This window comes from Peromyscus leucopus, chromosome 4 (assembly GCF_004664715.2).
Source record: "Peromyscus leucopus breed LL Stock chromosome 4, UCI_PerLeu_2.1, whole genome shotgun sequence".
Lineage (NCBI taxonomy): Eukaryota > Metazoa > Chordata > Mammalia > Rodentia > Cricetidae > Peromyscus > Peromyscus leucopus.
In genome coordinates this window covers 147,327,566-147,355,504 of record NC_051066.1, presented here as the reverse complement: position 1 = coordinate 147,355,504, position 27,939 = coordinate 147,327,566, and the positions used below count along the sequence as shown (strand labels likewise).

At 48.1% G+C, this 27,939-nt stretch overlaps 1 protein-coding gene across 2 annotated transcripts; it reads right to left on the bottom strand.

The window, feature by feature from the left end:
* Positions 1–347: 347 nt before the first annotated feature.
* Positions 348–27,939, bottom strand: Pabpc1l (poly(A) binding protein cytoplasmic 1 like). Of its 2 annotated transcripts, XM_028868440.2 has the most exons (14): positions 27,502–27,939; positions 25,480–25,673; positions 18,994–19,109; positions 17,074–17,213; positions 16,814–16,908; positions 13,717–13,854; positions 11,636–11,731; positions 7,528–7,776; positions 6,535–6,625; positions 5,851–5,967; positions 4,066–4,172; positions 3,136–3,229; positions 1,235–1,365; positions 348–884 (listed from the first exon to the last, which is right to left on the bottom strand). In XM_028868440.2, the coding sequence occupies exons 1-14, from the start codon at positions 27,692–27,694 to the stop codon at positions 816–818; spliced, it is 1,830 nt and encodes a 609-aa protein (XP_028724273.1). In that variant the 5' UTR covers positions 27,695–27,939; the 3' UTR covers positions 348–815. The 2 variants fall into 2 exon arrangements, with proteins under 2 accessions (XP_028724273.1, XP_028724272.1); XM_028868439.2 differs by having other exon boundaries at positions 348–1,365.

Here is a 27,939-nt window from a genome sequence, read left to right as displayed (position 1 = left end):
TTTACCTGGCCTCCAGAAATGCAACGTATTTCAGATGGGGCTGCCTGGTGCTTGAGTCCATTGTGTGGTGGTACCCATGTAACCATCTGCTGTTAATGGCCAGTTTGTAGTTTGGAGCTAAGCTCAGCTCCCATGGGTCTCCTGTTCTACTATGCACCTTCTGTGTGTTTCGGCACTTGTTTGGGGTTCTCCTATTCCTTAGAGCCAAAGCTCCAGTCCAGAAAATCTTTTTCTCTGCCCTCCCCCTCTCCCAGGCGCAAGAAAGCCTCCTGGGAGGCAAGGCAGATTTTTGCAGCATATTTTAATATACAAAGGAAAAAGATTAGCAATGGACTGTGTGTCCAGCCTTCATTTACACATCTATAGCTCAAGAACAGAGAGACCAATCAGGAAATAAGTTAGAGTTCACAGGACCTTAGAACCAAAAGCAGAAATGCTGTACTCAGCAGTCAAGTGGTGGGAGGGTTCAATTTTCAGTGGGGGGAGGAAAAAAAAGTTCCTAAAGTATGCAGGACACCCCGTCTTAAGAAGATGGACTGACTCACAGCAGACCAGGCCTTCAGATGAGCAGAGCGGAGCCAGGCAGTAAACCCTGAGGCCTGGCAGGGCCGCTGGCTTGAGGACACTCCAGCCGCTCTGTGTGTCTCCTATGACTCAGCCTCACCAAACTCCTTCGCGCTTCAGACAAAGCCACCGGCACATGGCAGTGAGTTCTTAAATGCCAGCCTCTGCTGGGGTCTCTCCAGGGTCTCTCCAGCTGAGAGCGGCTCAGCTGTTCTGTCGTGGGTCCTCCCACCCCCAGCCACCCACTGTTTTCAGGTCCTGTTGCCTTCCACAGACTCCATTTCCTGATGCACCCGCAACACCTCCAGCGCCTCTTCTATCTGCGGGACACAAGAGAGAGGGGCTTAATGCAGCTGCCCAACGGGGCCTCACAAGAGCCATGACTTCGCTTGCCTCATGGACTCGTGAGGAGCCCTCATCCTCTGCTGCTCACAAGATCCCAGCCCCCACTGCCACCTTCTCAAATCGAGGTGCCAGGGCTGGACGTGACTGTACAGTCAGAACACAGCTGTTTGTGCTGAAGCTTCACTAGGGAGCTACACAGAGCTTCTCTGTGGAGGGACCGAAGTTGGGAACCCCCCACTAAGACGCAGCAGATGGATGTCGGCTGCCACAACCTATCTAGGCCAGCCCTCGCTCTTTGCTGGGCTGCCTCCCAGCCTCCACCTGCCTTGGCATGGAGGGACTCTGGGGACTCCAGCAAAAACAGAAGCTCCAGGTTGTCCATCTCCAGCAGCATGCCTGTGATCTTGGCAGTCAGTGAGGCACAGGTGTCGTGGATGAGGGAGAAGAGTCGCTCCCCTGTGTAAAACAACCTGATGGTGGCATCACGGCACACACCTGCCTCACAGCCCAGCACCCAGGAGCGGTGGCATCATGGAGTGGAGCAATGTCCTAGAACCTGTCACCCCAAGCTACGCCATTTAACCGTGCTGGAAACTTCTCTGTCCCCCTCCATAAAGCATAGCAAACCCGCCTTGGAGGACAATCTGAAGGGCCAAGTTGAATGTTATTTGTGAAGAGATCTGCAGCAAGGTCAGTTGAGAGTCAAGACTCCATTTGTTCCTTTTGTGAGAAGTGGTTCTCATGGGACACACTGGGATTCCAGACAGGAGGTGATGCTCAACTTGAGACTTTTTGAGTGTGGGAAGCAAACAGCGTAAGTTTATCTTCCACCACCAGGTACTTCCGGCAGTACAACCTGGTTTTGGGGTCCGCCCATCTGGACAGCGCATGGAGGAACACTCCAGGGTGGGGGTGCTTAAGTGGGAGCAGAAAGGTCTTCCCATAAAGAAGGGACATGTTGACAGACAACAGCCAGTTGAGCCTACATCAGGCGTATGTAATTTTCTTCTGTGTTAGGGAGGGGCATGAAGTGACAGAACCTGGTGAGTAAGCTAAGGAAACGATGGAGGAGTGGCAATGGCCTTCAGTGAAGGGGCCCCCGGTCTGCATGGTCAGGAAGTGAAGAGTGTGCTGACCAGAAGCAAGCTGCTCATTCTTTCCAACATTAGTAACATCACATTCACGTATGTGTATGTGTGTGTACGTGTGTGTGTGTGTGTGTGTGTGTGTGTGTGTGTGTGCACAAGCACATGCAAGCAGTGATGTGTGCATGTGGAGGCCAGAGGAGGATATCAGGTGTCCTGCTCTATCACTATTCACCTTATTCCCAGGAGACAGTGTCTCTTACTGACCCTGAAGCTGCCTGTTCAGCTGGGCGGGTTGGCCGACAATTTCCTACCATCTTCCCGTCTCCATCCCCCAGCTCTGGAGTTACAGGCACACATAGCCCGGACCAGCTTTTTATATGGGTGCTGGGGACTCAAACTCAAGTGCTCGAGCTTACACAGGAAGCACTCTGACCTACTGAACCATCTCCCCAGTGCCCACTAGTGCCATCTTTTTCTTTTTTTTTTCTTTTTTTTTTTTTTTTGAGACAGGGTTTCTCTGTGTAGCTTTGCACCTTTCTTGGAACTCACTTGGTAGCCCAGGCTGGCCTCGAACTCACAGAGATCCACCTGCCTCTGCCTCCCGAGTGCTGGGATTAAAGGTGTGCGCCACCACTGCCAGGCTTAGTGCCATCTTTAATGGAGCCTGTCAGAAACTCTAGGGCTGGAGAGGAGCTGCACTTGGAGCTCAGAGTCCAGAGGGAACCACCTGTGTTTCCCCAGCACACGGTTATTTCCCACCTTCTGCAGCGGGCACCAGGAGACAGATGAAATTTGACCAGGGCTTCCCCTGGAAGAGGTGTGAAGACATGTAATGACCACCCTGGACCATTTCCCAGGAGAAACCCAAGGGCATTCTACACTGTTTCTTGGCCCTGATCTCACACCCAGGTATCTCCCACCTAAAGTCAGAGTCAGATACCAAGCTGGAAAAAGCCTTGGGAGCATCAGCCCACTAGTACTTTTAGAGAGAGCCAGCTGGGGTGAAACTACCTCTCATCTCAGTGAGGAAACTAGACCATGTTCCCAAGTCTGTCCTCACTGGAGCTGTTTCCGGCAGGCTAGGCAGCTCTCAGCCCTCCTGCCTGCCTGCCCCAGTGTAGGAGAGTCAGCCACTCACCAATCATTTGTTTCTGCTCGTGCAGGGGCGCGGCAGCCAGCATGGACACAGTCAGGGGTTGATGGCCAGGGACATACACAGCTGACTCCTGGACCTGCGCATGGTGCCAGGAACACATTCCTTAACCACATGGATGGGAAAGGCCTCACACACTTACCCCATCAGGTGAGCATAAACCTCCAGGAAAGGTTCTGGAAGAGGGAAGCGATGTCTGCACAATCAGGTGGGACAGAGAATCCCTAACAAGGGCATGGACTAGAAGACAAAGTTATCCTCACACGGAGATGTTGTGACCCAATGAAGGCCCTTCAAAAACACTGTCACATGAAAGCCACACTTCACTAATCACTTTGCACCCAATAAAGACCTTTTCTTGGCAAGCTTTATGAACACATCAGCAGTACACACACATCTCCATGGTGTATGTGTGCCTGTGTGTTAAGGATAGCCTAGGCAACCTAGGCTGGTCGAGAATTCTTGCCTCCTTCTTCAGCCCTCTTACATCTTGCTAACTTTAGAAGTACTATTGTTATTTAAAGGCTGTCGTTCATTTTGCAAGAAATCATTCAAACAAGACATATTGAAATTCTACATAGCCTTTTGTTTAATTATAATAAACATTTTTAGTCCTATTTTGAAGCTTAATCTTATTCCTTCAGTACTCAGTATGTTCTTAGAATTCCTTCTCCTGATACTCACAGGAAGTTCAAGTTCATTTTGATAATAACCTAGACAAAAAGTTTGTAACCAGTAAATAAAATATGACCATGGTTCTTTTTCCTCTCTGCTAGTAGGAATGATCTTTGACTGATTGCACATATTAGTAAATGAAATTTTATAAGCCAAGAAAAGCAAAGACCAGAGGGAAAACACTCTAGCCAACGTTATGAGCCAGGATACCCAGAGCCCACAGTGAGCAGGCAGCCTTACCCCATGGGCACTGTGTACAGCTGAAGATCCTCTATGTGTCAGGAGAGGCTGGCCTGGAATAGAGCGTCCCTCCCCACCTGGTCCTGTAGTCTGAGTACCAATGTTGACTGTGAAAAATAATAATAATAATAATAATAATAATAATAATAAGAAGAAGAAGAAGAAGAAGAAGAAGAAGAAGAAGAAGAAGAAAGTTTCAAATAGCCACTTAGAAAAAAATAGCAAATTTTGGTGGAGCAATAAAGAAATTGAGGCATTTGTGTACTATAGACAAGAATGTCAGGTATACAGCAACTATAGAAATACAATATAAGGGTTCCTCAAAAAAAATTAGAGTCAACACATCCAGCAATCTCAGTTCTGGACATATACTCAAAAGAATTGAAAGCAGGATCTCAGGGAGATATCTGCAAATCCATGTTCACAGTAGCAGTATTCATGCACAAGAGCTCCCAGGTGGAGCCATCTGTGTGTTCATCAACAGGTGAATGCATAACCAAAATCTACATCTACAGGAAACTGCAACATGCTAGAACATCACTGAATCTTGAGGACATTGTGCTAAGTGAAAGCTAGTCACAAAGGACTGATGGTCTGATTCCACTTACATGAAGTAACCATACTCCAATTCATAAAGACAATGGATTCTCAGCCTTTTGGCTAAGATCCACTGAAAATTCAAAGAGCCAAAAATTGAATGGTGGTTTTTCTAGGGGCTAGAAAGGGTAAAATGAAGAACTGTGGCTAATGGGAAGCTTAGTTTCACAAGCCAAAAAGTGTTAAAGATGATGGTGGAAAATGCTGTAGTCCTTACTCCACAGTGTGAATGTACTGGATGCCACTAAACTGTAGGCTTAAAAATAGTAAAGCTTGGAGCTGGAGAGATGGCTTAGTGGTTAAGAGCACTGCCTGCTCTTCCAGAGGACCTGGGTTTAATTCCCAGCATCCACATGGCAGTTCAGACCTGTCTGTAACTTCAGTTCCAGGGCTTCTGACATCCTCACACAGACATGAATGCAGGTAAAACATGAACATAAAAAAAAAAGTAGTAAAACACTCACTGTTCTTTCAGAGTACTGGGGTTCACTTCCAAGCACCCATATATAGCAACATACAACTGACTATAACTCTAGTTCCAGGGTATCCAACACCCCCTTCTGACTTCTTTGGGTACTGCACGCATGTGGTGCACATACATTCAGGGAGGTAAACACTTATGCATATAAAATACAAATAAATCTTTTTTAAAAAAACAAAAATAGTAAAGCAGTAAATTTTACATTGTGTGTATTTTACTGAGGTTGAAAAATGAAACAATGAGCATGTATGTTGAAGCCTGCAACAATATAAGACCAGGGACTTCATCTGGCTCATTCATCCCCAAAGGACCCCCAGTGCTGAATGTAGGACCAGCACAGAGATGTGAGGATATTGGCCAACAGATACACTTGTCCTCAAGGCACAGCAGCCTCGGTCCTTGCTGAGATTCAAGTCCTCCCACTTGTGAACTCACCAATCCTCACCACAAAATGGGCCCGCTATTTTTAAAGATTCTAAAGACTATTTTAAAGATTAAGTCAGCAGAAACAGCCATCAGCAAGGGGCACGAAGTGACTCCCAAGGGCTGGATGCCAAGCTAACATTTCTGTTACAGACAGCCTCCAAAGCTGGCCCGGCTCACCAAGGAAGCAAGGTCACTATGGAGCCTGATCTAAACTCCCCTCCACTGCCAACCCCGCGGACACCCTTCTATTCCGAATCTTGCCCTCGTTCACTGCTACTCACCTACTCTCTGCGTGTGAGGCAGCTGACTGGAGGCCTGGCTGGCACTGCTGAGGTGAAAACATGTGTGCTGCATCGTGCTTAGTGGTTGGACCACCGAGGCAGCTGGAGGGCAGGTGGCTTAGAGCAGAGAGAAAAACAGAGAGAGGTTTTGGGTGATAATCAAAGTAGCACACTGTGGCCTGGAGTTCCCAGGGCTGGCGAGGAACTGGAAATTCACAACAAAGAACGAAGAGTCAGTTTACCTAGACCAAGAACTCTGGAGGAGGGTGTGTAGAAATGTGCCATGACAAAACCAGCTCATGTCCCCCCAGGCCCTAAAATTCTGATCATTCACTTTCGTCCAAGTGGAAGCTTGGATCTCAAAGGCCATTCATCAACAATTTAGCCAAAAGAGTTTCATTATTTCCTCTGTTCTACAAGAATTTTCAGCCCCAAATCAGAGTAGCCTCTGGAGATAACTGACAAGGCCACACTGAGTGTCTTCGTCATGGTTGCCATGGTGCCTGCTGCTTCATGAACGCTTCATTTGGCCCCCAGTTGGGAAGGGGAAACTGAGGCTCAGAGGAGGGAAGTAACCGACTCTGAGAAATGCAGAGCCAGGCTTGGCCCTGTAGCTATTCACTGCCTCTTCTCTTGAGGCTCACACCCACAAGCGTGGCTGAAGGTAGAGGGTGGATCACTTACACGAAGGTCCGTGTGGCTGGGCTGTCCACCTGGGGTCAGGTTGCATTGGAGTCATGGAGCCCGAACCATAGTATATAGCCTGTGCTGTGGACTGTGGGAGAAGAGGATCAAGATGAGAGGGGCTTTGTATCTTCTCAGGACACCACTGCAAGAACCACACTATCCCCTGCCGGAGAAAGCTCAGGCCTACAAAGCTAATGTGAAGGCTCCATTCTTCCATCTCAGGATGTCCTTTATCCCTAAACCCCTCAGAGCAAGATCACTGATCTATTTCAACCATTGCTCCTCACCCCAGCCCAGTAACCAGATGGAGTTTGTCACTTACTCCAGCTTGTACAAGCACAACCAGTTGCTAAAGGATGTCACCAAACCAGTGGTCTTCAACATGCACATCCCTCTCCTGCTCTCAGTTCTATGATGTCATCCCCTAGCCGTGCTCCTCAGAACATGAACAGCCAGGTCATGCTAAGGTACATGAGCATCTATCTGAGCTGGGAAAATGCTACAAGCACTATGACTGTTTAAGAGAACCAATGGATTCTGACATAACCGGAGAAGATAATGTATACAATAAAGTAATTGATGTTTCTATAATGTGTGTGTGTGTGTGTGTGTGTGTGTGTGCTTTGAGACAGGGGTTTCCCTGTATAGCCTTGACTGTCCTGGAACTTGCTCTATAGACCAGGCTGGCCTTGAACTCACAGAGATCCACCTACCTCTGCCCCCTGAATGCTGGGATTAAAGGCGTGCGCCATCACCGCCAGCTTTAGACTTCAGTACTTAATGTAAGACCTCTCAAACTCATTTAATCACAGAGTCCCTTCCACACAACATTCAGGAATCTCATGCTGACTGGAAAGCAGGATAGCATGCCATGCCCCTTTAAAGATGGGGCGAGTGAGTCTTCACGGGGCTGGAACAGCTTGCCCAGAGTGTTTTCAACAGAACCTATACTTGTGAAGTTCCATCCCCCTGTGGGAGCTGGAGGCCCACCTGGGATACAGCAGGCAGTAGGTAGCTGGCAGGCTGCTGGAAGGAGCTCAAGACGGGACGAGAGAGGGACTGCCTATACTGGTCGGTCAGAATGGCCTTCCGCTCCTCCTTGCGCTGTGCCAGGGCCACATACAGAGGCTTAGTACCCACAATGCGCCCATTCATCTCCGTCACGGCCTTCGTTGCCTCTTCTGGAGAGGAAAAGCAGACAAAGCCAAACCCCTTGCTGTGGCTACTTTCTGTCATCACCTAAAAGCAAGACAAGACAAGGGTTGCTGGGCACACGGAAGCAAGACTGCTGGGATACACACTTCTCCCCTGGGATCACATCTGTAGAGGCCTAACTTAACATCAGTGCATCCATGACAGGCTGCAGACTAACAACACTGGGGCTGGGCCTCACCATTACAATAACCAGGAAAAGCCACAAACTACCCTGTGGGGGACCAATAAGAACTGAGACAAGCAAGTACTAAATGCTCTAGAACATAAAGGACATATAGATGTTGCCAATTTCCTTGCAGCAACACCAGTACCAATCCCTGTCTGACAAGACTTCTGTTACCTCACTCCTACCCAATCAGGAGTTCGACCCCCATCTGAATCTGGAATTCCCCTATCACCCCCATCCTTTACTCCTTAAAAACCCTGCCTGTTGGATCTCCCTGATCCAACCGCTGTGTCAGAACGGGTGGGAAGCCCAAGCTCGAGCTTGCAAAGAAGGCTCTTTGCCTTTGCTTATGAACTCGGACTCCTGATGGTCTCTAGGGGCTCATGATGAGGGCATAACACATCCATCACTGAGAAGATCCTGTGACATACTGAGACAGAGGGACGAACCATGCACTCCGCATTTACTGAGGCCTGCTGTATGCCACATACTTTGTGAGCCTTTGTGGCTCTCACACCCAGACTCCTGATTAGGGAGGCATCATGGCCTCCCTGTTACAGGAGAAAAAGGATGACCCAAGAGGAACTTGTCCAAGGCCACCTACTTGGTGACTCAAACACAACCAGGACTCAAGACAGTCTAGCGATTCCTACCCTTCCTCAAGGTGTGAGGCCTGGTTCTTCAGAAGTTTGCAACAGATTTTCTCAGCTGCCCTTTTACAATAATGTCATTATTTTGGAGTCACTGTAGACTTCCAGAAAAGCTTGAAGAGGAGTACAGAGAGCAAGGTGTGGTGGTGCCCGCCTGTAACTCCAGCACTGAGGAAGTTGAGGCAAGAGGAGCACTATGAGTTCAAAGCCATCCTTACACAGTGAGCCCTTGTCTCCTACCCAACAGCCCCCGACCCAGAGATTGCTCTGTGTCTCAGGCCCAGTGTCCCTCACTGTTCTTGACTCTGCTACTGTTATCTTCTGTCAGCCACAGTGCTACTGTTCCCACTTCAGGCTGGGCTCACATTGCAGCTTTTGTTTCACTTTGTTTTGTTTTTTTGAGACAAGGTTTCTCTGTGTAACAGTTCCAGTGGTCCTGGGACTTGCTCTGTAGACCTGGCTGGCCTCACAGAGATCCGCCTGCCTCTGCCTCCCAAGTACTGGGATTAAAGGTGTGCGCCGCCGCCGCCGCCGCCGCCGCCGCCACCACCACCACCACCACCACCACCACCCAGCAGATTGCAGCTTTTAAACTAATAATCTTCATCACTTCCCAGATCAGAGGCACACTACATTCTTAACCCTTGTAGGCTAGAGGCACAAGAGCCCCTTTTAAAACAACCTCTCCAGTAGAGTTCATTCTGTGACATAGGGACTTTCCAACTGCCTCATCTCTTGGTTGTGGAACTGAAGCAAGGAGCATTGATAGAATTGTGCAAAAGAGTCTTTGTTTTCCTTACATTCAGAGATGAGCAACAAAAAGTAAACATAGCAGTATCAGCATTGCCTTGAAATCAAATATTTTTATGTCCTATTTAATGTTGATCTCAATGTGTTATTTATTCTCACTGCTATTGTGATGGATCTTAGCTTAATACATTAGCAACACAGCATGTAACATTGTTGCTTTAATATTTTGATAATTAGATTTCAATACAACTGGCTCTCTGATAATCTTATGAATTGTATCCTATGCAAAATATTCTTAGAAGAGAACCAAAAGCTCATCAGGACCAGATGCCATTGCATGCATACACATGTATGTGTGCTCGTGTGCCTGTGCGTACTTGTGTGTGTGTGTGTTATGTGTACACTGAGGCTAAAGAAGGATGTTGGACATCCTGCTCTGTCACTCTTCACCTTATTCCTTTGAGACAGAGTCTCTCACTGTACCTGAAGCTAGGCTGGTAGGCAGCAAGGCCCCGCCATCCTCCCATCTCTATCCAACCTAGCGCTGGGGTTACAAGCACATATGTGAGCAGAGTTAGTTTTCCATAGGTTATGGGTGTTTGAACCCAGGTTTTCATGTCTACACAGTGCTCTTACCTACCGAGTCACCTCTCCAACCCAGGGACCAGAAGTCTCGATGTGAAAATATTGTCAGGAACTTAGGTCAGCAGATAGATTTTAAAAGGGGACACTCCAGTGGAGTTACTGTGAACTTGGCAGTGGCTTATTCACAGCAGACAATGTATTCACCTTCATCCATCTAATTCTTATCACATTTTGTATAAAGTAGAAAATGTATATAATTAGATAAATCCAGGGCTGGAGAGATGGCTCAGCAGGTAAAGGCACTTGCCGCCAAGCCTGATGACTTGTTAGATCCCTCAGGTCCACACAATGGAAGGAAGAAAACCGACTCCCACAGGTTGACCTCTGAACTCTGGGCATGTGTGTACATACACATACATAATAAAATGTAATAAAATTTTAAGTTAAAAAAAAAGAAAGTCAGATGTTCAGGTCATGCCCTCTGAATTCTACATGCATCTTGTCTGACCCAGATGAGAAGCCAGGACTGAGAACCACACAGTCCATGCTGCACCTTCATCTTGTGAATGAGACACGGACTCTAAGCCTCCTGCATAGTCATGGGACTGATGAATAGAATGGCCCTCTTAGGAACTTCGCAGGATTGGACACATCCCTAGCACTCATCAAATGGAGAAGAATGAGTCAAGAGTGATGAGTGGCAACCCAGCTGTCACATTTTCCAGATGAGTAAACTGAGGCCCAGAAATAGGGTAAATTTCTGGAACCCTGGCATATATGGTATCTGTGGATATTTGTTGAATAAATCATAGTTACCGTGCATCAAGTCCAGCTCTACAGCTAGAGCATACATTTAATTTCTTCCCACCCAGGAAGAATGTCTAAGGCAAGGCTGCTGGTGGATCTCCAAAGGTGTTAGCCAGACCAGAATGAGGAACTCAACCCAAAGTCCCTGGAAGCCAAGCGAGAGACTGGGGTTTGTGCAGGGGTGAGAAGCTGGGATTGTGCAGGGGTGAGAAGCTGGGGTTCTATAGGGGTGAGAAGCTGGGTTGTGTAGAGGTGAGAAGCTGGGGTTGTGCAGGGGTGAGAAGCTGGGGATGGTGCAGGGGTGAGAAGCTGGGGATGGTGCAGGGGTGAGAAGCTGGGGATGGTGTAGGGGTGAGAAGCTGGGGATGGTGCAGGGGTGAGAAGCTGGGGTTGTGCAGGGGTGAGAAGCTGGGGATGGTGCAGGGTGAGAAGCTGGGGTTGTGCAGGGGTGAGAAGCTGGGGGTTGTGCAGGGGTGAGAAGCTGGGGTTGTGCAGGGGTGAGAAGCTGGGGATGGTGTAGGGGTGAGAAGCTGGGGTTGTGTAGGGGTGAGAAGCTGGGATGGTGCAGGGGTGAGAAGCTGGGGATGGTGCAGGGGTGAGAAGCTGGGGATGGTGCAGGGGTGAGAAGCTGGGGTTGTGCAGGGGTGAGAAGCTGGGGTTTGTGCAGGGGTGAGAAGCTGGGGTTGTGTAGGGGTGAGAAGCTGGGGTTGTGTAGGGGTGAGAAGCTGGGGATGGTGCAGGGGTGAGAAGCTGGGGTTGTGCAGGGGTGAGAAGCTGGGGATGGTGTAGGGGTGAGAAGCTGGGGTTGTGCAGGGGTGAGAAGCTGGGGTTGTGCAGGGGTGAGAAGCTGGGGATGGTGCAGGGGTGAGAAGCTAGGGCATGGAGAAGCGAGGTAGTGAAGGGCAGGGCGTGCCGCAGTGCCCACCTTGGCACTGGTGATCACTCCATAGGCAGAGAAAACTTCCTTCAACCTCTCGTCGTTAATGGAGTCATCCAGGTTCTTCACGTAAAGGTTCACACCCTGAAAGAATGGATTCTGCTCAGTCCCCTTCCCCTCTTGTCCCAGACTGCCTGGGGTGGGGCCAGTGGCTGGCAGGGCCACAAGGGACATGCAGGGCCCAGCTTCATGTAGCCAGGCAGCCTGCCTGTCCCCAGTTACTGCAGATCCCATACCGGATGTCTAAGGCCCGCCCGCTCCCGCACACCTGCCCAGATCCTAGCCTCCCATTTCACACATGGGGACCCCGGAAGGAGGTCTCAGACCTACAGCAGGCTGAGTGAGGCTCGGAGCTCAGCCACACAGCTCTCCCGAAGGCTGTGTAGAACAGCTGTAGGCAGAACTCCTGGCGGGCCGATTCTGCTTTAGCCGCGGAGTAAAGGATAGCTGCCAGTCTGCCATCTGCCAGCTTGACATGTTATCTTACACAATGCAAGACACCACTCTAAGCCCTTTCATACATCAGCCCTAAGGTACGGAAGCTTTAATCCCCGTCTTGGAGATGTCAAAATGGCTGCTCTCCTTTCGTGCCAGTCCTTTGCCATGTGAGCTTTGCTGGCCAACGCAGGGTGTTTGCCAGCATCCCCTCCCCACAAAGTGTGGAAAATGAAAGTTCTAGACATTCCCAAGTGTCCCTGCAGTAAGAAGAAAACTGTCTCCCACTGAGAACTATTACATATGGATACATGTACATGACAATATGTATACATGCGTACATACCATGTACATTCTCCATAAAATCTAAAACTTTTATTAAAAAATTTAGAGGGGTTCATCTCCAAAAAGTCACATTGCACTGATCTACACTATTAATTTTAATTAGTTAACTTGTAGGGTTTGGTGGCTCATGACTGTAATCCTAGCACATGGGAGAGAGAGACAGGAGGATCATGGTCAGCCTGGTGAGTTCCAGGCCAACCAGAACTATATAGTGAGTCTCTGTCTCAAAAATGATAAGGGCTGGGGAGGGGGGGTAGTAGCACATGCCTTTAATCCCAGCATTCAGGAGGTAGAGCCAGGCGGATCTCTGTGAGTTCAAGGCCAGCCTGCTCTACAAAGCAAGTTCTGGGGGACATCCAGAGCTGTTATACAGAGAAACTCCATCTCAAAAAAAAAAAAAAAAAAAAAAAAAAAAAAAAAAAAAAAAGCTGACGAAGGGGATGGAGAGATGACCCAGCAGTGGACCTAGGTTCAGCTCCAAGAGCATGCGTGATGGCTGACAATCATCTACAACTCAGGTTCCAAAGGAGCCAATGCCCTCTTCTGACCTCCACAGGTAGCAGGCACGCACACAATGACTTACATACATTCAGGCAAATACTCATATGCATAAATAAATCTTAAAGAAACAACAGTGAACTTAATGGAATTTTTTTTTGTGTGTGTGTATGCAGAGGCCAGAGGTTGACCCTGGGTGTCTTCCTCAATCACTCCTTGTGTTTTGAGACTTGGTCTCTTCACTGGGAGTTGAGGACCACCAGTTAGGCTAGCCTGGTGGGTCAGCAAGCGTCAGGGACCCACCTGTCTCTCCCAGTGCTTGTAGTAAGTTGTGTGCTGCTGTACCCATTTTATGTGGGTACTGGGGGTCAAACCTAAGTTCTCAGGTTTGCGAGGCAAGCACTTTGCTGACTGAGCCACAGATTAATGTGACTTTAACGACTAAACAACATTCCACCTTCTGGATGTGACCTGTGTGGCCTAATTATTTTCAACCTAGAGTAGGATGTCCTCCAGAGGCATTTGGAAATATGTAGGTCATTCTCGTTGTTCATCACTGGAGGATACAGTGGGTATTGGACACACAAAGGATTGGTGCCAACCAAAGTTGACAGCATTCCCAACAGCCCTTTGTAGTGCAGTCACATGCCACTTCTGTCACAGGCAGGTGACGCCTGCCCCAGTGCTCATGTGATTCCTGCCCTGAGCCATATTTCTAGAAGTAAGGCGACTGTCGGAAGGAGTCGCGTCCAGGGCGCCCCTCCCCGGCCCCACTTCCGGCTTGCCCTCACCTGATAGCGGTTCTGCCTCTCCTGCTTCATCTGCTCAAACCTGCGCTTCAGCTCGCTCTGCCGCTCTGCCCGCTTCTGGGCCCGACCCACGTACAGCTGCTGCCCGTTCACATCCTTTCCATTCATGTGGTCCACGGCCTGGAGAGCAGGAGGAGGGCACGTGGAGAACCATCCCTGTCTCCAGTCCGCCTTTTGGGCCAGAGGAGGTCACCTACAACGAGGCTGGCCTTTCTAGCCGGGAATAATTAATACCAGGAAACGGCCTTTTACAGGACAGCCACTTTTTAAAGATATGGCACAAGACTCTGAAGTAAATTGTGGGTTTTAAATTCCTCATTATAAAAAAAACAGAAGAGAAGCCTGTGTGGTGACAACATGACTTTAAGCCCCAGCATTCAGGACACAGGGCAGAGGAATTCAGTGAGCACAAAGCTAGTCTACTCTCTGACAAGGCCAGCTAGGGCTACAAGGCGTGACTCTGTCAAAAAGAAAGCGGGGGGGGGGGGACCCCAAACACAAAACTCAGAATTAATGTTAAGTTTTCTATATTAAAAATTTAAAGTTTTTTTAAAGTGTGTGTAGGTGTGTATATTTGGGTGTGGGTATGAGTACTTGTGTGCAAGTACCCACAGAGGCCAGGAGAGGACATCAGATCCCCCAGAGCTGGAGTTGCAGGGGGTTGTAAGACTCCTAATGGGTGTGCTGGGAACTAAATTTGGATCTCTCTAGTCCCATATTTAAATACCAAATTTTAAATATTTAAATGCATATTACATTGAAAGAAGTCAGTCAGTAAAGGATACATACCATCTAACTCTAGCCAAGTAACATTCTGGAAAAGGCAGAACTATGAAGCCAGTAAAAAGCTCAGTGGGGGCCAGGGGGTGGGGTATTGGGAGAATTGGCCAGAGCACAGGTTTAGAGGGGCGAAAATACTCTCTCATATGGTCCTGCTGGATGCATACACTTTTACATTTGTCTGACCCCAGAGAGTGAACAGTACCAAGAATGACCCCTAGTGTACACTAGGGCCCCTGGGTGACGATGGTGCATGTGCCAAGGAGATTCATCAGTGTGACAGATGTGCCCCTCTGGTGGGGGATACCGATAATGGGGGAGGCTGTGCATGGGAGAGGTGACAGGCATATGGAATGTCTATGCCATCCACCCAGTCTTGCTGTGAACTTTAAATTGCCCTAGAAGGTGTATTACAAAATAAGCTAAATGTCTATTTCATTGCCACCAAACGGGGCTAATTTGAAGGAAGCAACAAACATCCAAAACAGCATGGCTGCCTAAACACCATCCTTCGTGTTAGAGTTTACAACACAGCACGATTCTTTTTTCTAACCATGAGAGTGTTCATAAAGATTTTTAGAAACATTTGCACTTCAATCCTGATTTTTCTTATCTTTTAAAAAATCTTTAAAGTGTTGGCTGGAGAGATGGCTCAGTGGTTAGGAGTGCTGGCTGCTCTTCCAGAGGTACTGAGTTCAATTCCCAGCAACCACATGGTGGCTCACAACCATCTGTAATGAGATCTGGGCCCTCTTCTGGCCTGCAGGCATACATGTAGACAGAACATTGTATACATAATAAATACATAAATCTTTAAAAAAAAAAGGGGGGGCTGGAGAGATGGCTCAGGGGTTAAGAGCACTGGCTGCTCTTCCAGAGGTCCTGAGTTCAATTCCCAGCAACCACATAGTGGCTCACAACCATCTGTAACAAGATCTGGTGCCCTCTTCTGGCCTGCAGGGACATATGCAGGCAGAACATTGTATACATAATAAATAAATAAATCTTTAAATAAATAAATAAATAAATCTCTTTTAAAAAAAATCTTTAAAGTTAGGCTGGAGAGATGGCTCAGCAGTTAGGAGCACTGGATGTTCTTCCAGAGGACCTGGGTTCAATTCTCAGCACCCACATGGCAGCTCACAGTTGTCTGTAACTCCAGTTCCAAGGGATCTGACACCTTCACACCAATGCACATAAAATAAAGTTTAAAAAATTCTTTAAAGTTATTTTATTATTTTATGTGTATGAGTGTTTGCATTTGTGTCTGTGTACAGTGATGTCAGATTCCCCTGAAACTGGAGTTACAGATGATTGTGAGCTGCCATGTGGGTGCTGGGAATTGAACCTGGGTCTTTCATAAGAGCAACTGGTGCTCCTAACCACTGTGCCATCTCTCAACCATGTCAATCTTTTTTTTAAACATTAAAAATTTTTGGCCGGGCGGTGGCGCATGCCTTTAATCCCAGTACTCAGGAGGCAGAGGCAGGCGGATCTCTGTGAGTTCGAGGTCAGCCTGGTCTACAGAGTGAGATCCAGGAAAGGCACAAAGCTACACAGAGAAACCCTGTCTCGAAAAACCAAAAACAAACAAGCAAACAAACAAATTTTTTGTTAATGTATGTGTATGGTGCATATCTGTGTGTTAGTGTGCCACCTGTGGGTAAGTGTTCAAAAGGACCACAAGAGGGCATCAGATCCCTGGAGCTGGAGTTACAGTCAGTTGTACAGTGCCTGATGTGGGTGTTGGGAACTGAACTCAGGATCTCTGGAAGAACAGCAAATGTTCTTAACTGCTGGGCCATCTCTCCAGCCCCAAGCTTTTTCTTCTCTTAAACACACCAAACCTGTTAGATGGTGTAAAATCCTGCATCTTCTGCCAGAACACAGAGGAACCAAGCAGGTTCTTTCTATAATCCACGTGGAGAACAGAATTCCCGTTTGTTTATCCACAGAAAGCAGCAGAAGTCAGACCCAAGTGCACACTGACTCAGTGTTTAGGAATTTTACCAGTGTGGGGAGAAATATTTGAGGGGAAAGAGGCTTCTTAAGAGGTCAGTTATTAGTAAATATTTATACATAGTGAGGACTTTTGCTTCCGCGCCTAAATGTTCCATTCTTTGAACTTCTAGGCTTAGAAGCCAACAAGAAAAGATACTGATAGAACCTTTGATCCTTGCATCCTGGGCTGGGGGAGGGTGCTTTCTTGCCCTCCACTTGCAGGCCCACTCCTGATCTTCTGGCTTCCCAGGCCTGGCTTTGTATTCTTTAGTGGAGCAGGGACCATGGAGGCACCTACCTTCTGGGCTTCCTCATGCTTCTCAAAATTGACGAAGCCAAAGCCCCGGGATTGGCCATTGTTGTCTCTCATCACTTTCACACTCTGCATCTTTCCTAGAAAGGACCAAACTGGCTTAGGGGGGAGTTGGGGAAAAGCCAGCATGTTCCCTTCCTTCCTCTAAGTCCCCAAGAAATCCCAGGGAAGCCCTCCTCCCACCAGACCTGGGCCTGGAAGAAGAACAATAGTGCCCCCCCTTTTCCTTTGGGGAGCATGCCCACCAAACTGGGAGAAGAGGTCCTGGAGGCCCTGCTCATCCATGTCCACATGCAGGTTCTTCACGTAGATGTTGGTGAACCCCAGGGCCCGAGCCCCCAGCTCTGCCTCCCGCTTCTGTCGAGACTTGAAGTGGCCTACAAAGCTGTGGACACATCAACAGAGTAGAAGCCACCAGATTCATCATCCCTCCATCCCAGTCTGGGCTCACCTGGCAACTCTGGGTCACTTGGACCGATTGCTATTCTTCAGTTTCCTATCTGCTGTTGGGAACCCTGGCAGGGTCATACTTCTTGGACTGAACATGTCCAGAGCTCAGCTGTTTTCAATAGGTGAGAAGCTGTATTCCAGAGTTCCACCTTGCATGAGGTTACAAGAGCTTCAATCTAGTGGCAATTGCACACAGAATAAATGCTCCAGACTGGGTAGTTGAGAGCACAGGAAAGAAGAGCATGGATTTGGAATCGGGCTCAAGCCTGGAACCTCACTGCAGTTACCTGGTTGTGTGATCTAAGCAAGTTACTGAACCTCTCTGAGCCTCAGGGTTCATTTCTGTAAATCCGGGGTCCAACTGCCACCGTGGGGCTTTGCTTATTCATTTAACAAGCAGGGAGAATACCAGAGATGCAAGGGTGAGCCAATCAGACATGGTCAGTGCTTGGGTCACTGGTGATGGAGGGGAGATAGACTGACATCATTTAAATGGGGTATTCATTTTAAAATCTGGAGTTTCTGAGCTGGGGATATAACTTGGTGGTAGAGTGCTTGTCTAGCATGTGTGAGCACCTAGTTCAATTCCAAGCATAGCTAAAAAGGAGAGGAAAAATCTAGAAGTGTTCAGGTTCACATAAACACATCTAAGAATCATTTTTCAGAGAGAGAGAGAGAAAGAGAGAGAGAATATAAGAAACTTGCTATGTTGCCCAGGATTCCCTGGAACTTCTGAACCCAAGTAATCTTCCTGCTTCAGCCTCCCAGGTAGCTGGGACTACAGACACTTGGCTGAAAAGAATCCTCGATTAACAAATGCCTGGCATAAGGAAGGCAGGTAGTATGGAGCACATGTGTCATGAGGAAATTGGAGCAGACACCAAGGGTTGAACATCAAGCGTTAGAGGTCAATACAGAGAAGTAGTTGCTAATAACATCTGAGAATCCAGGAAATCTCCGAACAAAACAGTAAGATCAGTACACAGGACCCTCCCCAGAGAAACTCCAGATCAAATAACCCAGTGCCTCTGGCAACCCAAAGTTGCCTCTCCAGTCAGGGCTAGCAGTTCACACGTGTAATTTTAGTACTTAGGAGGCAGAGGCAGGAGGATAGGGAGTTCAAGATCATCTCCACCTATATAGTATGAGACCCCTGTCTCAAAAAGAAAACAACAAGAACAACAACCACAAAAAGAGCTGCCTTCCCTCCACAGCACTGACCATGTGGCTGGGCCAGCAGATGGGCAGATTCCAAATATGGAAAGGAGCAGCCCAAGGCAGGTTCTCTCTGGATCTGCAGCAGTTTTCCCATCTGTGAAGTGGGATGATAGCAAACATGGACAGGCCTGCTGCTGTACCTGCCTTCCCGTCTGCCCCCAGACCCCATGGACCAGCACACAAGACAGAGGAAAGAAACCACAGCCATACTGAGAGACTGGAAAACAGATGCAATCATCAAGCCCATCTATGATTTGGCCATTAGCTGTTCCCTCTAGAATTCTCGTCCTTTGCTCAGATAGTCCTTTGATGTCTACCAACTCCATTTTTACACAAGGAAAGAGTCCTTGAGAGGTTCAGTCACTCACCTGAGGTTATACTCCAAGGAAGAACTCTGCCCAGCACCTTGTGCCCATTAGACAGTCTCAGAAGCAACACTCCTGATTCCATAGCTTTGCCCTTCAGCCGCTACCCTCCCCCCAGGGCCGAGAACTCACACTTTTCGGTCATTCAGCAACATCCCGTTCATGGTGTTGATGGCCTTCTGGGCAGCCTCATGGGTCTCAAAATGCACAAAGCCGAAGCCCCGTGATCCATGTTCATTATACACTACCTGGTCACAGGGAGGAAGGACAGAGACCACCCAACAGGGACTTCAGGGAGAACAGAAGGACAAAGGCGTAATGACTTGTACATGTTCATTGGTGAGTGTAAAAGACAGTTATGTAGGGGGAGCTCAGTGACAGCCTTTGCTAACAGGTACTAGACCTTGGGCTTCCTCTGGGGGGTTGGGGGAGAATGAGATTTAATCTCATAACAGCCCAGTTTAGAATTGGAGAACGGACATTTAGAGAGACCAATCCACTTGCTTGAGGTGACAGTGTAAGGAGGAGTGGACTTGGGATTTCAACCCCCAGATGCCCTCTGACTCTGAGAGCAAACTGGAGACACTGTGAACATCCCAGGGCAGGCTGGCTGTAGAAGCTGTATACGGTTGCTCTAGTCTACTGCACGTGCGAGGCTGAAGAGAATGTGGTGGGTTATAAGGCTGGCAGTCATTTGAAAGAGATAACTAAGGCGCAGGCAGAAATCAAGTCTATTTGGATCAAAGTGGGATCTATGAATAGAAAGTTTTGAAACATACACACACACACACACACACACACACACACACACACACACACCTCTGTTTTAGGGGGCTTTTGTTTGTTTAGGAGATTTTTGAGATAGGGTCTCGCTCTGTAGCCCAGGCTGGCCTCAAACTTGAAATTCTCCTACCTCAATTTCACAAGAGCTAGGTTACAAGTGTGTGCAACTGTGCACACCTCACAAAACTATTGACAGTGATTATTCCTGGGGACCAGAGCCAGAAAGGACAGAGCTTTATTTCTTAGCTCCTTCTTTTTCTTTTTCTTTTTTCTTTTTTTTGGGGGGGATGGTCAGGGAGGAAATTTTTGAGACAAGGTTTCTCTGTGTAACAGCCCTAGCTGTCTTGGAACTTGGTTTGTAGACCAGGCTGACCTCTAACTCACAGAGACCCACCTGCCTCTGCCTTCCAAGTGCTGGGATTAAAGGCATGCATCACCATGCCTTCCCTATTTTGTTTGAATTTTACCAAATCCTGTACTATTCCAACAACAAACTCACCTCAATGTTGTGACAGAACATTCTATGCCTATTCTGTAATGCTGCGGGCCGAAGGAATATCATAAGAACTCAGCTGGTTATGGCAAAGTCACTACCTGGAGGAATCAGGGAATTCCTCCAGAGGAAGCCAAATTCCAAGGAGTTTTTGGTGTTACTTGGCTTGTTATATATCAGCTGTATTCTGTTATGAAAATCATGTGTGCCTTCATAGTTTTCCCAATTGACTTTTCCCCTAGAAGGGCTAACAAGGTGGACTGATCACTCTCTAGACATACACATTCCAGGCATTTGGAGAACTGCCTCAGGAAAGGCTTTCTCTGGAATCAGATATCTCCCCTAGCCACTTTCAAGGACTAAAGGAGACATCACCCAGGTGGTCACCCAATTTCTGAGGATTAACAGTGATAGCAACCCACAGGCGAGTCTCCTGACTTAAGGTAAATTCCACAAGGGGACACCACCTAGGTCAGGTGGACGTTAAGTAATAGCTTTACACAATTTAGCTCAGACCCCTCCTTTCTTACAGCCTTACTAACTTTATAGACCTCTAACTACTTACCTAACCACTTCTAAGAATATTTAGATAACCTTCTGTGCTAACAGCTATGCTCAGCCAGAACTCCCAGTTCAAGCCTCCCTGTAATTATCATTATTGGTAGCATCCGGCCAGGTCCATCACCGGATGGAGGAAAGTACCTTATCAGAGATACCTCTGTACTCTCTAAGAACAGACTTAAGCATCCAGGCTACCTGTTTGAGAAGGCCTGGTGGATGTGCTAATTAAGCTTAACTTCTTCCTTTCCTAAACCTTACCTCTAGTTCCAGATCTTCCTTTAACTATCACCAGAGGCATCTAGCTGTACACAGGTTGCCTAGAGACTGAACACACTTTCCCCCACCCTGCAGAAAAACAGCAGACAGCTTGGACAGATAGGAGCCACAGGAAAAAAGAAGACAGTTTTATTTTCTCCCATTGACCTAGCAACTTATAGATTTTTAACATCTTTTACCAAACACATTTAAGATTATAGTTGTGCACGTAAGAGCCCTCTTCTTAGATATTACCTGAATTTAGCCTTTAGTTAATTCATTTCCCCATTGGTCACTTCCCTTTGGGGTTGCAAGTGATAATTAACGGTTATTGCCTCCCTGTGTGATTCTTATCACCCCTCCATTTGACCCTGGAAGCCTGGCTTTGCACTGCTAAGGGAATACTGCTTGTAAGTGTATATATATACCAGAACTCCCAGGGCACAGGACAGAGAGGAGAGAAGAGAATGGAAGAACTAGATGGGTAAGAACTTGAGAGGAACGAACTGAGATGGGGAAGAACTAGATTGAAGGGCTAGAAGAGAGGACAAGAGGAACGAGATGGAAGATGAGGAAGAGCCAGATGAGAGAGAAGGAGATGGGAGAGGAGCTGATAGGGGAAAGAACTAGATAGATGAGAACCTAGAAGGGACAGAACTAGATGAAGGAATTAAGAAAGAACATAGAGGGGATCGCAGACAAGTGTAGAGAGAAATCAGGCTAAAGATGACCTAAATATGAGAGCAGAATATAAGCTTGTAACTGTCACAGAATAATAAAGTATATGAACTAAGGAGTTTCGTGTACATAGATTCATTTCTTCCCATTAAAGATTAATTATCAGCTGGTTGTAGATTCTTCCCGGACCCTGGGAGGGGACTATCGAGGGGCTGGACCCCCATAATCCCCGATACTGTAATACAGAACAAAAAAAATACCTAGAGTTCAGATGGTTCTTAGCTCTTGGGTCAAGGCCTTAGGCCCAGTTTCTTTTTCTTTCTTTTTTTCTTTTTCTTTCTTTTTTTTTTTTTTGAGACAGGTTTTCTCTGTGTAGTTTTGGTACCTGTCCTGGATCTCGCTCTGTAGACCAGGCTGGCCTCGAACTTACAGAGATCTGCCTGGTTCTGCCTCCTGAGTGCTGGGATTAAAGGCGGGTGCCACCACTGCCGGGCATTAGGCCCAATTTCTAAGGTCTCCATGACCCCAGTTTCACAGGACCACCTCATAGCTCAGCTCAGTGACACTGTCCACGCCTCCACCCACATGCCAGTTGCTGGGGTGCTCTTCCTAAAACTGTGATGGCTTCAACCATGCAGAGAAGTCTGTCAGCTTGGTAGGTTGAGGCTCCTTGATGGGCCATGCACAACAAATCCTACATCCAAACCGCTTCTTGTGGAGTTGGGGAGATGGACCTGGGGCTCAGAGTACTTGGTGCCCTTTCAGAGGACCTGGGTTTAATTCCATATTGGAGAGCTCGCAACTGCAACTCCAGTTCCAAGGGATCCACCGCCCTCTTCTGGCCTCCAAGGGTACTGCCTGCACATAGTGCCCATACAGGCAAGCAGGTACAAACACATATACATAAATACAATCCTCAATCTCATACCCATCACACACTTCTCTATCTCTCCATCCCCAAGGAGGATCTTTTCACTTTTAGTTCAAGGTCAACCCTTTCAGACTTAGCCATGTTTACGGCCCCCACCTCCCCCACTCTGGATCCATCACTAACTAAAGATATGTACTTATCTTGTTACATGTTCCAGGAGAACCGTTCCAGGTAATTCTTAACTTTTGAGACCCAGTGGGAAAATTAGAATAGATGACTGGTCCAAAGTCAACCACTCAGTAGCAATGTCATAATTATTGCATGGTCCTTTAGGTGTTTCATGCCCCAGGTACCTTTTCATAGCTTGCACCTAACTCCCCACAGTCCTAGGAGGGGAGTTCTACCACTGCCCCTTTTCCAGGAAGCCAGTGTAGGCGCAGAGTCAGGAAGTGAAAGCGTTTGAACTCAGGACATTTGGCCTCCAGAGTTCTCTTTCTGGTACAATACATTATGTTGCCTTGTTGCTATGCAGCTGGCGTTTGCACAGAGGTGGCCTGACGCAGATCATGTGTTCTTCCCATGGTGCCACTGAACTCTTTCCTGATTGGCCTAATGGCTTTCTCCTTTCTGGGCCCATGACTCCTTGAGAACCTCAGTCTTGCCTCTGAGCCCAATTTCCAACTATTCCTACCAATTCCAGCCAAGCTCCCTGGAGTGGAGATAGGGACCTCATTGTAAGCCTTATTGCTGACCAAGCCCACGGCAGGGCTTCCTGAGGCCTACAAGGGTTTGCTTGTGTCACACAAAGCTTGCCATCCAGTCTTCAGTGACCCAGAGGACTCAAGGCCTGAAGAAAGGGGAAAGACATCCTTCCCCCTGCTCAATTTACTACAGTTAATCTGGTAAGTTTGAACCCACCAGTCAGTTCAAACTGACTCCAAAGCCAGGCACAGCGGTGCCCAGCAGTAATCCCAACACTTCAGGAGACTTCAAGGCAGGACTGCTTTAAGTTTGAGGGTAACTGAACTACATAGTCATAGTAACTCAAGGCCAGCCAGGACTATGCATGACCTTGTCTCAAAAAACAAAACAACATGGGCTGGAGAGATGTCTCAGAGGTTAAGAGCACTGACTGTTCTTCCGGAGGCCCTGAGTTCAATTCTCAGCAACCACATGGTGACTCACAAGCATCTGTAATGAGATCTGGTGCCCTCTTCTGGCCTGCAGGTATACAGGCAGACAGAACATTGTATACATAAAAAAATAAATAAATCTTTAAAAAAAAAAAAAAACAAAAAAAAAAACAGAAAAGCACCAGGCAGCAGTGGCACATTAATCCCAGCACTCAGTAGGCAGAGGCAGGCAGATCTCTGAGTCTGAGGCCAGCCTGGTCTACAGAGTGAGTTCCAGGACACCCAGGGCTACACAGAGAAACCCTGTCTCAAAACAAAATAAACAACCCCGAAAAACAAACAAATAACAACAAAAACCAAAGAACCCACAAAATCAAACCCAAAGCTTTTAATGTTAACCCTCATCCATATACTACACTAAACGGCAGACAAGCAATCTTACTGCTCCAAACCTCTGTGGCCTCAAACAAAACTCTGGAATCTTCCTGGGGACACCTTGAGGGGTGGCAGGGAGGGATCCAGAGCGACTATAGAGGCAGGCATCCAGACACACAGAAAGACAAGCTTCTGACAGTATGTAAGAACTCAGCTCATGTTAAGCTTCCTCCTCCCAATGGTGGTCAAAGCAAGGAGCTGCCCTGGCTCTGTCTCGGTACAGTACACACCTCGGGTGTCAGTCTACTCCTTTGAGTGGCCGACAGGCCCTATTCACAGGGAAGGTGGAAGAGCTCAGCTGAGAGCTTAGAGACTGCAGCTGGCTCATAGCAGTGTTCAGGAAAGGCTCAAACCCAGAGATCATGACAACTCTGCCTTTGCCCTTCTAGAGACCTCTGGGGACCTAATTGGCCATCATCATTAACATCCAGGGCACAACACCCAGGCTTTAGCCCTCTACTCAGCACATACTGGCCTGCTGTTAAGCCTCTGGTCCTGAAAAGTCTCATATATAAGGTTAGAGAACTAATCAGAACTCTTCACAAACCATAAACCATCCAGTACTTATTGCATGTCATGATGGGGGGACATCCAGTGTGCCCAGGGATGCAGGAAACTGAACACAAAGACTCAGAGACACAGCAGTGACTAGAAATAATAATGCCACTTAGATGGACTTCATGTTCTAATATAAGAAACATCTTAAAAACAAGATGTGGTGGGGGCCGGGTGGGACACTCAGTGGTAGAGTGGGTTCTGTCTCCAGCAGCAAGGGAAAACCAGAAGCAAGATGCTGATTGCTACAGTCTCTAATGAATAACTTTATCATAACCAAACACTTAATTCTGTTTTGTAGATGTTAACTACCCCCTCACTTGAATATGGATTGGTCTGGGACTGCTTTTGGTCTATAGAGAAGAGTAGGAGTAAAGGGGTCCCAATTCTGGGTTGAAGTTATAGATAGCCCAGTGAATTTCTACTCCAAGTCGTCTGAGACCTGGCACAGCTGTGAGAAAGACCTGGGATAGCCTGCAGGAGCATGGAAGAGCACACAGAGAAAATCCCAGATGTTTCAACTGACAGCCAGCCAAATCCACATGGGCCTCCTGAGAGTTTCCGCCAGGCCCAAGACCAGAAATGCTGTCTAACTGAGCTCAACCCAAATCACCAACTCCGAATTATAAACTAAATAAACAGTAGTGTTGAAAGCCATGAGCTCGGGTGATTATCCCATGAGCGGGCTATTGGGTGCAAGAGCGACCTCTAGTGGTTCTAAGAAGATAAAACCATGAATAACTACTGGCGAAGTGCCTGCTGTACCCAAAGCTTGTGAAGTGGGGTGCTGGTTGGTACCCCTCTACCACAGAGGTATCTGACACCAACTGACTCTCCTAGAGGGGCACACCCACCTTAGAAGAGAGGATGCTCCCGAAGGTGGAGAAGGTGTCATAGAGAGCCTTGTTGTCGATAGAATTCTCCAAGTTTTTGATAAAGATGTTGCCCATACCAGACTTTCGAAGCCCTGGGTCTCGGTGGGACCACATGATCCGGATGGGCTGGCCTTTGATCATCTCAAAGTTCATTGTGTCCAGTGCCCGTTCCGCTGGCGGGGGAGGCAAGGAGAGAAAGGGGCAAGTTAGGTGATATTTGTGACCCTGAGTTTCCACTGTGCTCTCTAGGATCGAGGAAAGGAAAGCCATAATCTGGGTCTCACTTGAGATATGAGCCTGGAGACTTGGGTGGATTAAAGCTGAGGGGATGATGGTACATGGTACTCCTTGGATGTTCCAGAAAGATCAACTCTTAGCAAGTAGCATGGATCCCCATCTTACAGATGGGGAGACTGAAGTTTGGGAAGGCAGAGCCAGGCTAGTCTAGCCAAGAATATTGCACGGATGAGCATGTAAAGGAAGGGGATGTGCACCCCCCTCACCAGTCCCTCATCCCCACCTGTGAAGTGAGGAGATGATGGTGGTACCTTCTTCCCCATGCCTAACTGAAGTGATGCCACCAACTGACCGGCGGTCAGGCAGATCGGAAAGCAAAGCGTGCAACAAATGGGACTTGGGTTTTGTATCACACGGCAAATAGGTGTTTGGTAAACGGCAGTGTGTCAAGCCACCTCTGCCACCATCCTTCTACTTGGACAGGCTATGCCTTGCAGATGATGTGCTGCCTGCTTCAAGACCATGCTAGCTTCAGAGGCACAGAAAAGATCGAGGGAATGCAGTGGAGTAAGAACAGAAGTCTATACTTTTCATCCAGTGCTAACATACCCAGTCAGGAACAAAACTACAGTTCAGACCTCCCATCTATGGATTGATGGCCCAGATGGTCAGGTCCTGTTTCACTCATGAGCCTTGCAGAGAGGCAAGAGGAGGCAGAAATGGAGTGTAGTAGAGGGAGAGAGCATTCTGGACTCTGGGAACCTTTCAGTTCACCCAGGAGGCCTGAACTAAGGGGTCTTTCTTCCTTTTGAGACATGTCTCAAAATGTAGCCCAGGCTGACCTCAAATTCATGTTCCTGCCATGGCTTCTCCAGTAGTCCGGGGAGGCCAGTTCTTGGTTACATTTCTGGAGTGGTTCGTAGGCTGTCACTTAAGAATACATCCAGTGTCCCAAATGGTCCTTCAAACTCCGGTCCCCATTCTTCATGCTACTGAGGAACAAGCCTTGGTCCCACCAAGGTTGGTCCTGCCAAGTGATATAGCTCCAGCAAAACCCATGGCTCTTAACCCTTGCCCTCCATTCTCAGCAGAAGCCCAGACATGCTCAGCTGACAGTTACTAACCAATCCTTTCACCCCGACAGTGGCCAGCAAAGCCAAGAGGAGGCAGCTTTTCCGGAAGCAGAAAGGTGAGGCACCTGGTGGAGACCCATGTCAGGCTACACTGGAGGGCAGGAGCCCAAGGCTTTCCCATCCTCCACCTGCAAGGCGTTGGCCAGCTTCCTCTCAGGTGCTCTCAATCCCTTCTATAACCACCCTTGAAGGGAGGCAGAACTCCAGTTTTCCTTCTACTCAGGCAACTGAGCTCAGAATGGTTGAGCCACTTGCCCAATGTCACACAGATCCCGGGCTCCTAATCCAAGTCCACTCAACACAAAAGCCACCCAGCAACAATGAATACGCCCAGCAGTAATTGTCAGTTCTCTGAATGCCTGCCTTCCAACTTCTGGGTCTCAGTTTCCCTGCTGTTATATAGAAGAGGGAAACACAGGCTGCCTCATCTTCCCTGGCTAGGATCTGCAATACTAAATACCCACAATTAGTTACAGGCCCATTTCTACCTGAAAGATAGAAAATTACTATTACATAGCTAATAGAAGTTCACTAGAAATAAAATTTTCCAGTTTGGGATGGTAGTTTTCAAAAGGGCATATTTTGCCCAAAGGATGTTAAAGGCAAGGTTTTTCTCTCCTCTGGGGCTCACCATCAGCAGGCTGCTGGAAGTTGATGTAGGCATAGCCTAGCGAGCGCCGGGTGGCCACGTCCCGACACACGCGAATGGACAGAATATTGCCGATGGGGGAGAACATCTCATAGAGCATAGCTTCAGTCACGTCGGGGTGCAGATCGCCCACATAGAGCGAGGAGAGTGCGCAGCTCTGGCTACCGGGGTCCATGGTTGTGCAGGGCACTCAGAAGTGGGTCACCAAGCAGCCCCAGCTCGCAGGGTACTGGGCCTGGCAAACGTGATGGTGGCCGCAGCCCGGCTCCGCCAATCCTCCCGCCTGCCTCCGTCAACCTCTTGCCTTTACCGGCCCTGTAAGCCAATCCCTGCGCCCAGCCCCACCCACCTGGGAGTCCTCAGGCTGGGAAAGGCGCAGGTGGCCGGCATCTCCCACCTTGCCTAGGGGCAAGACCACAG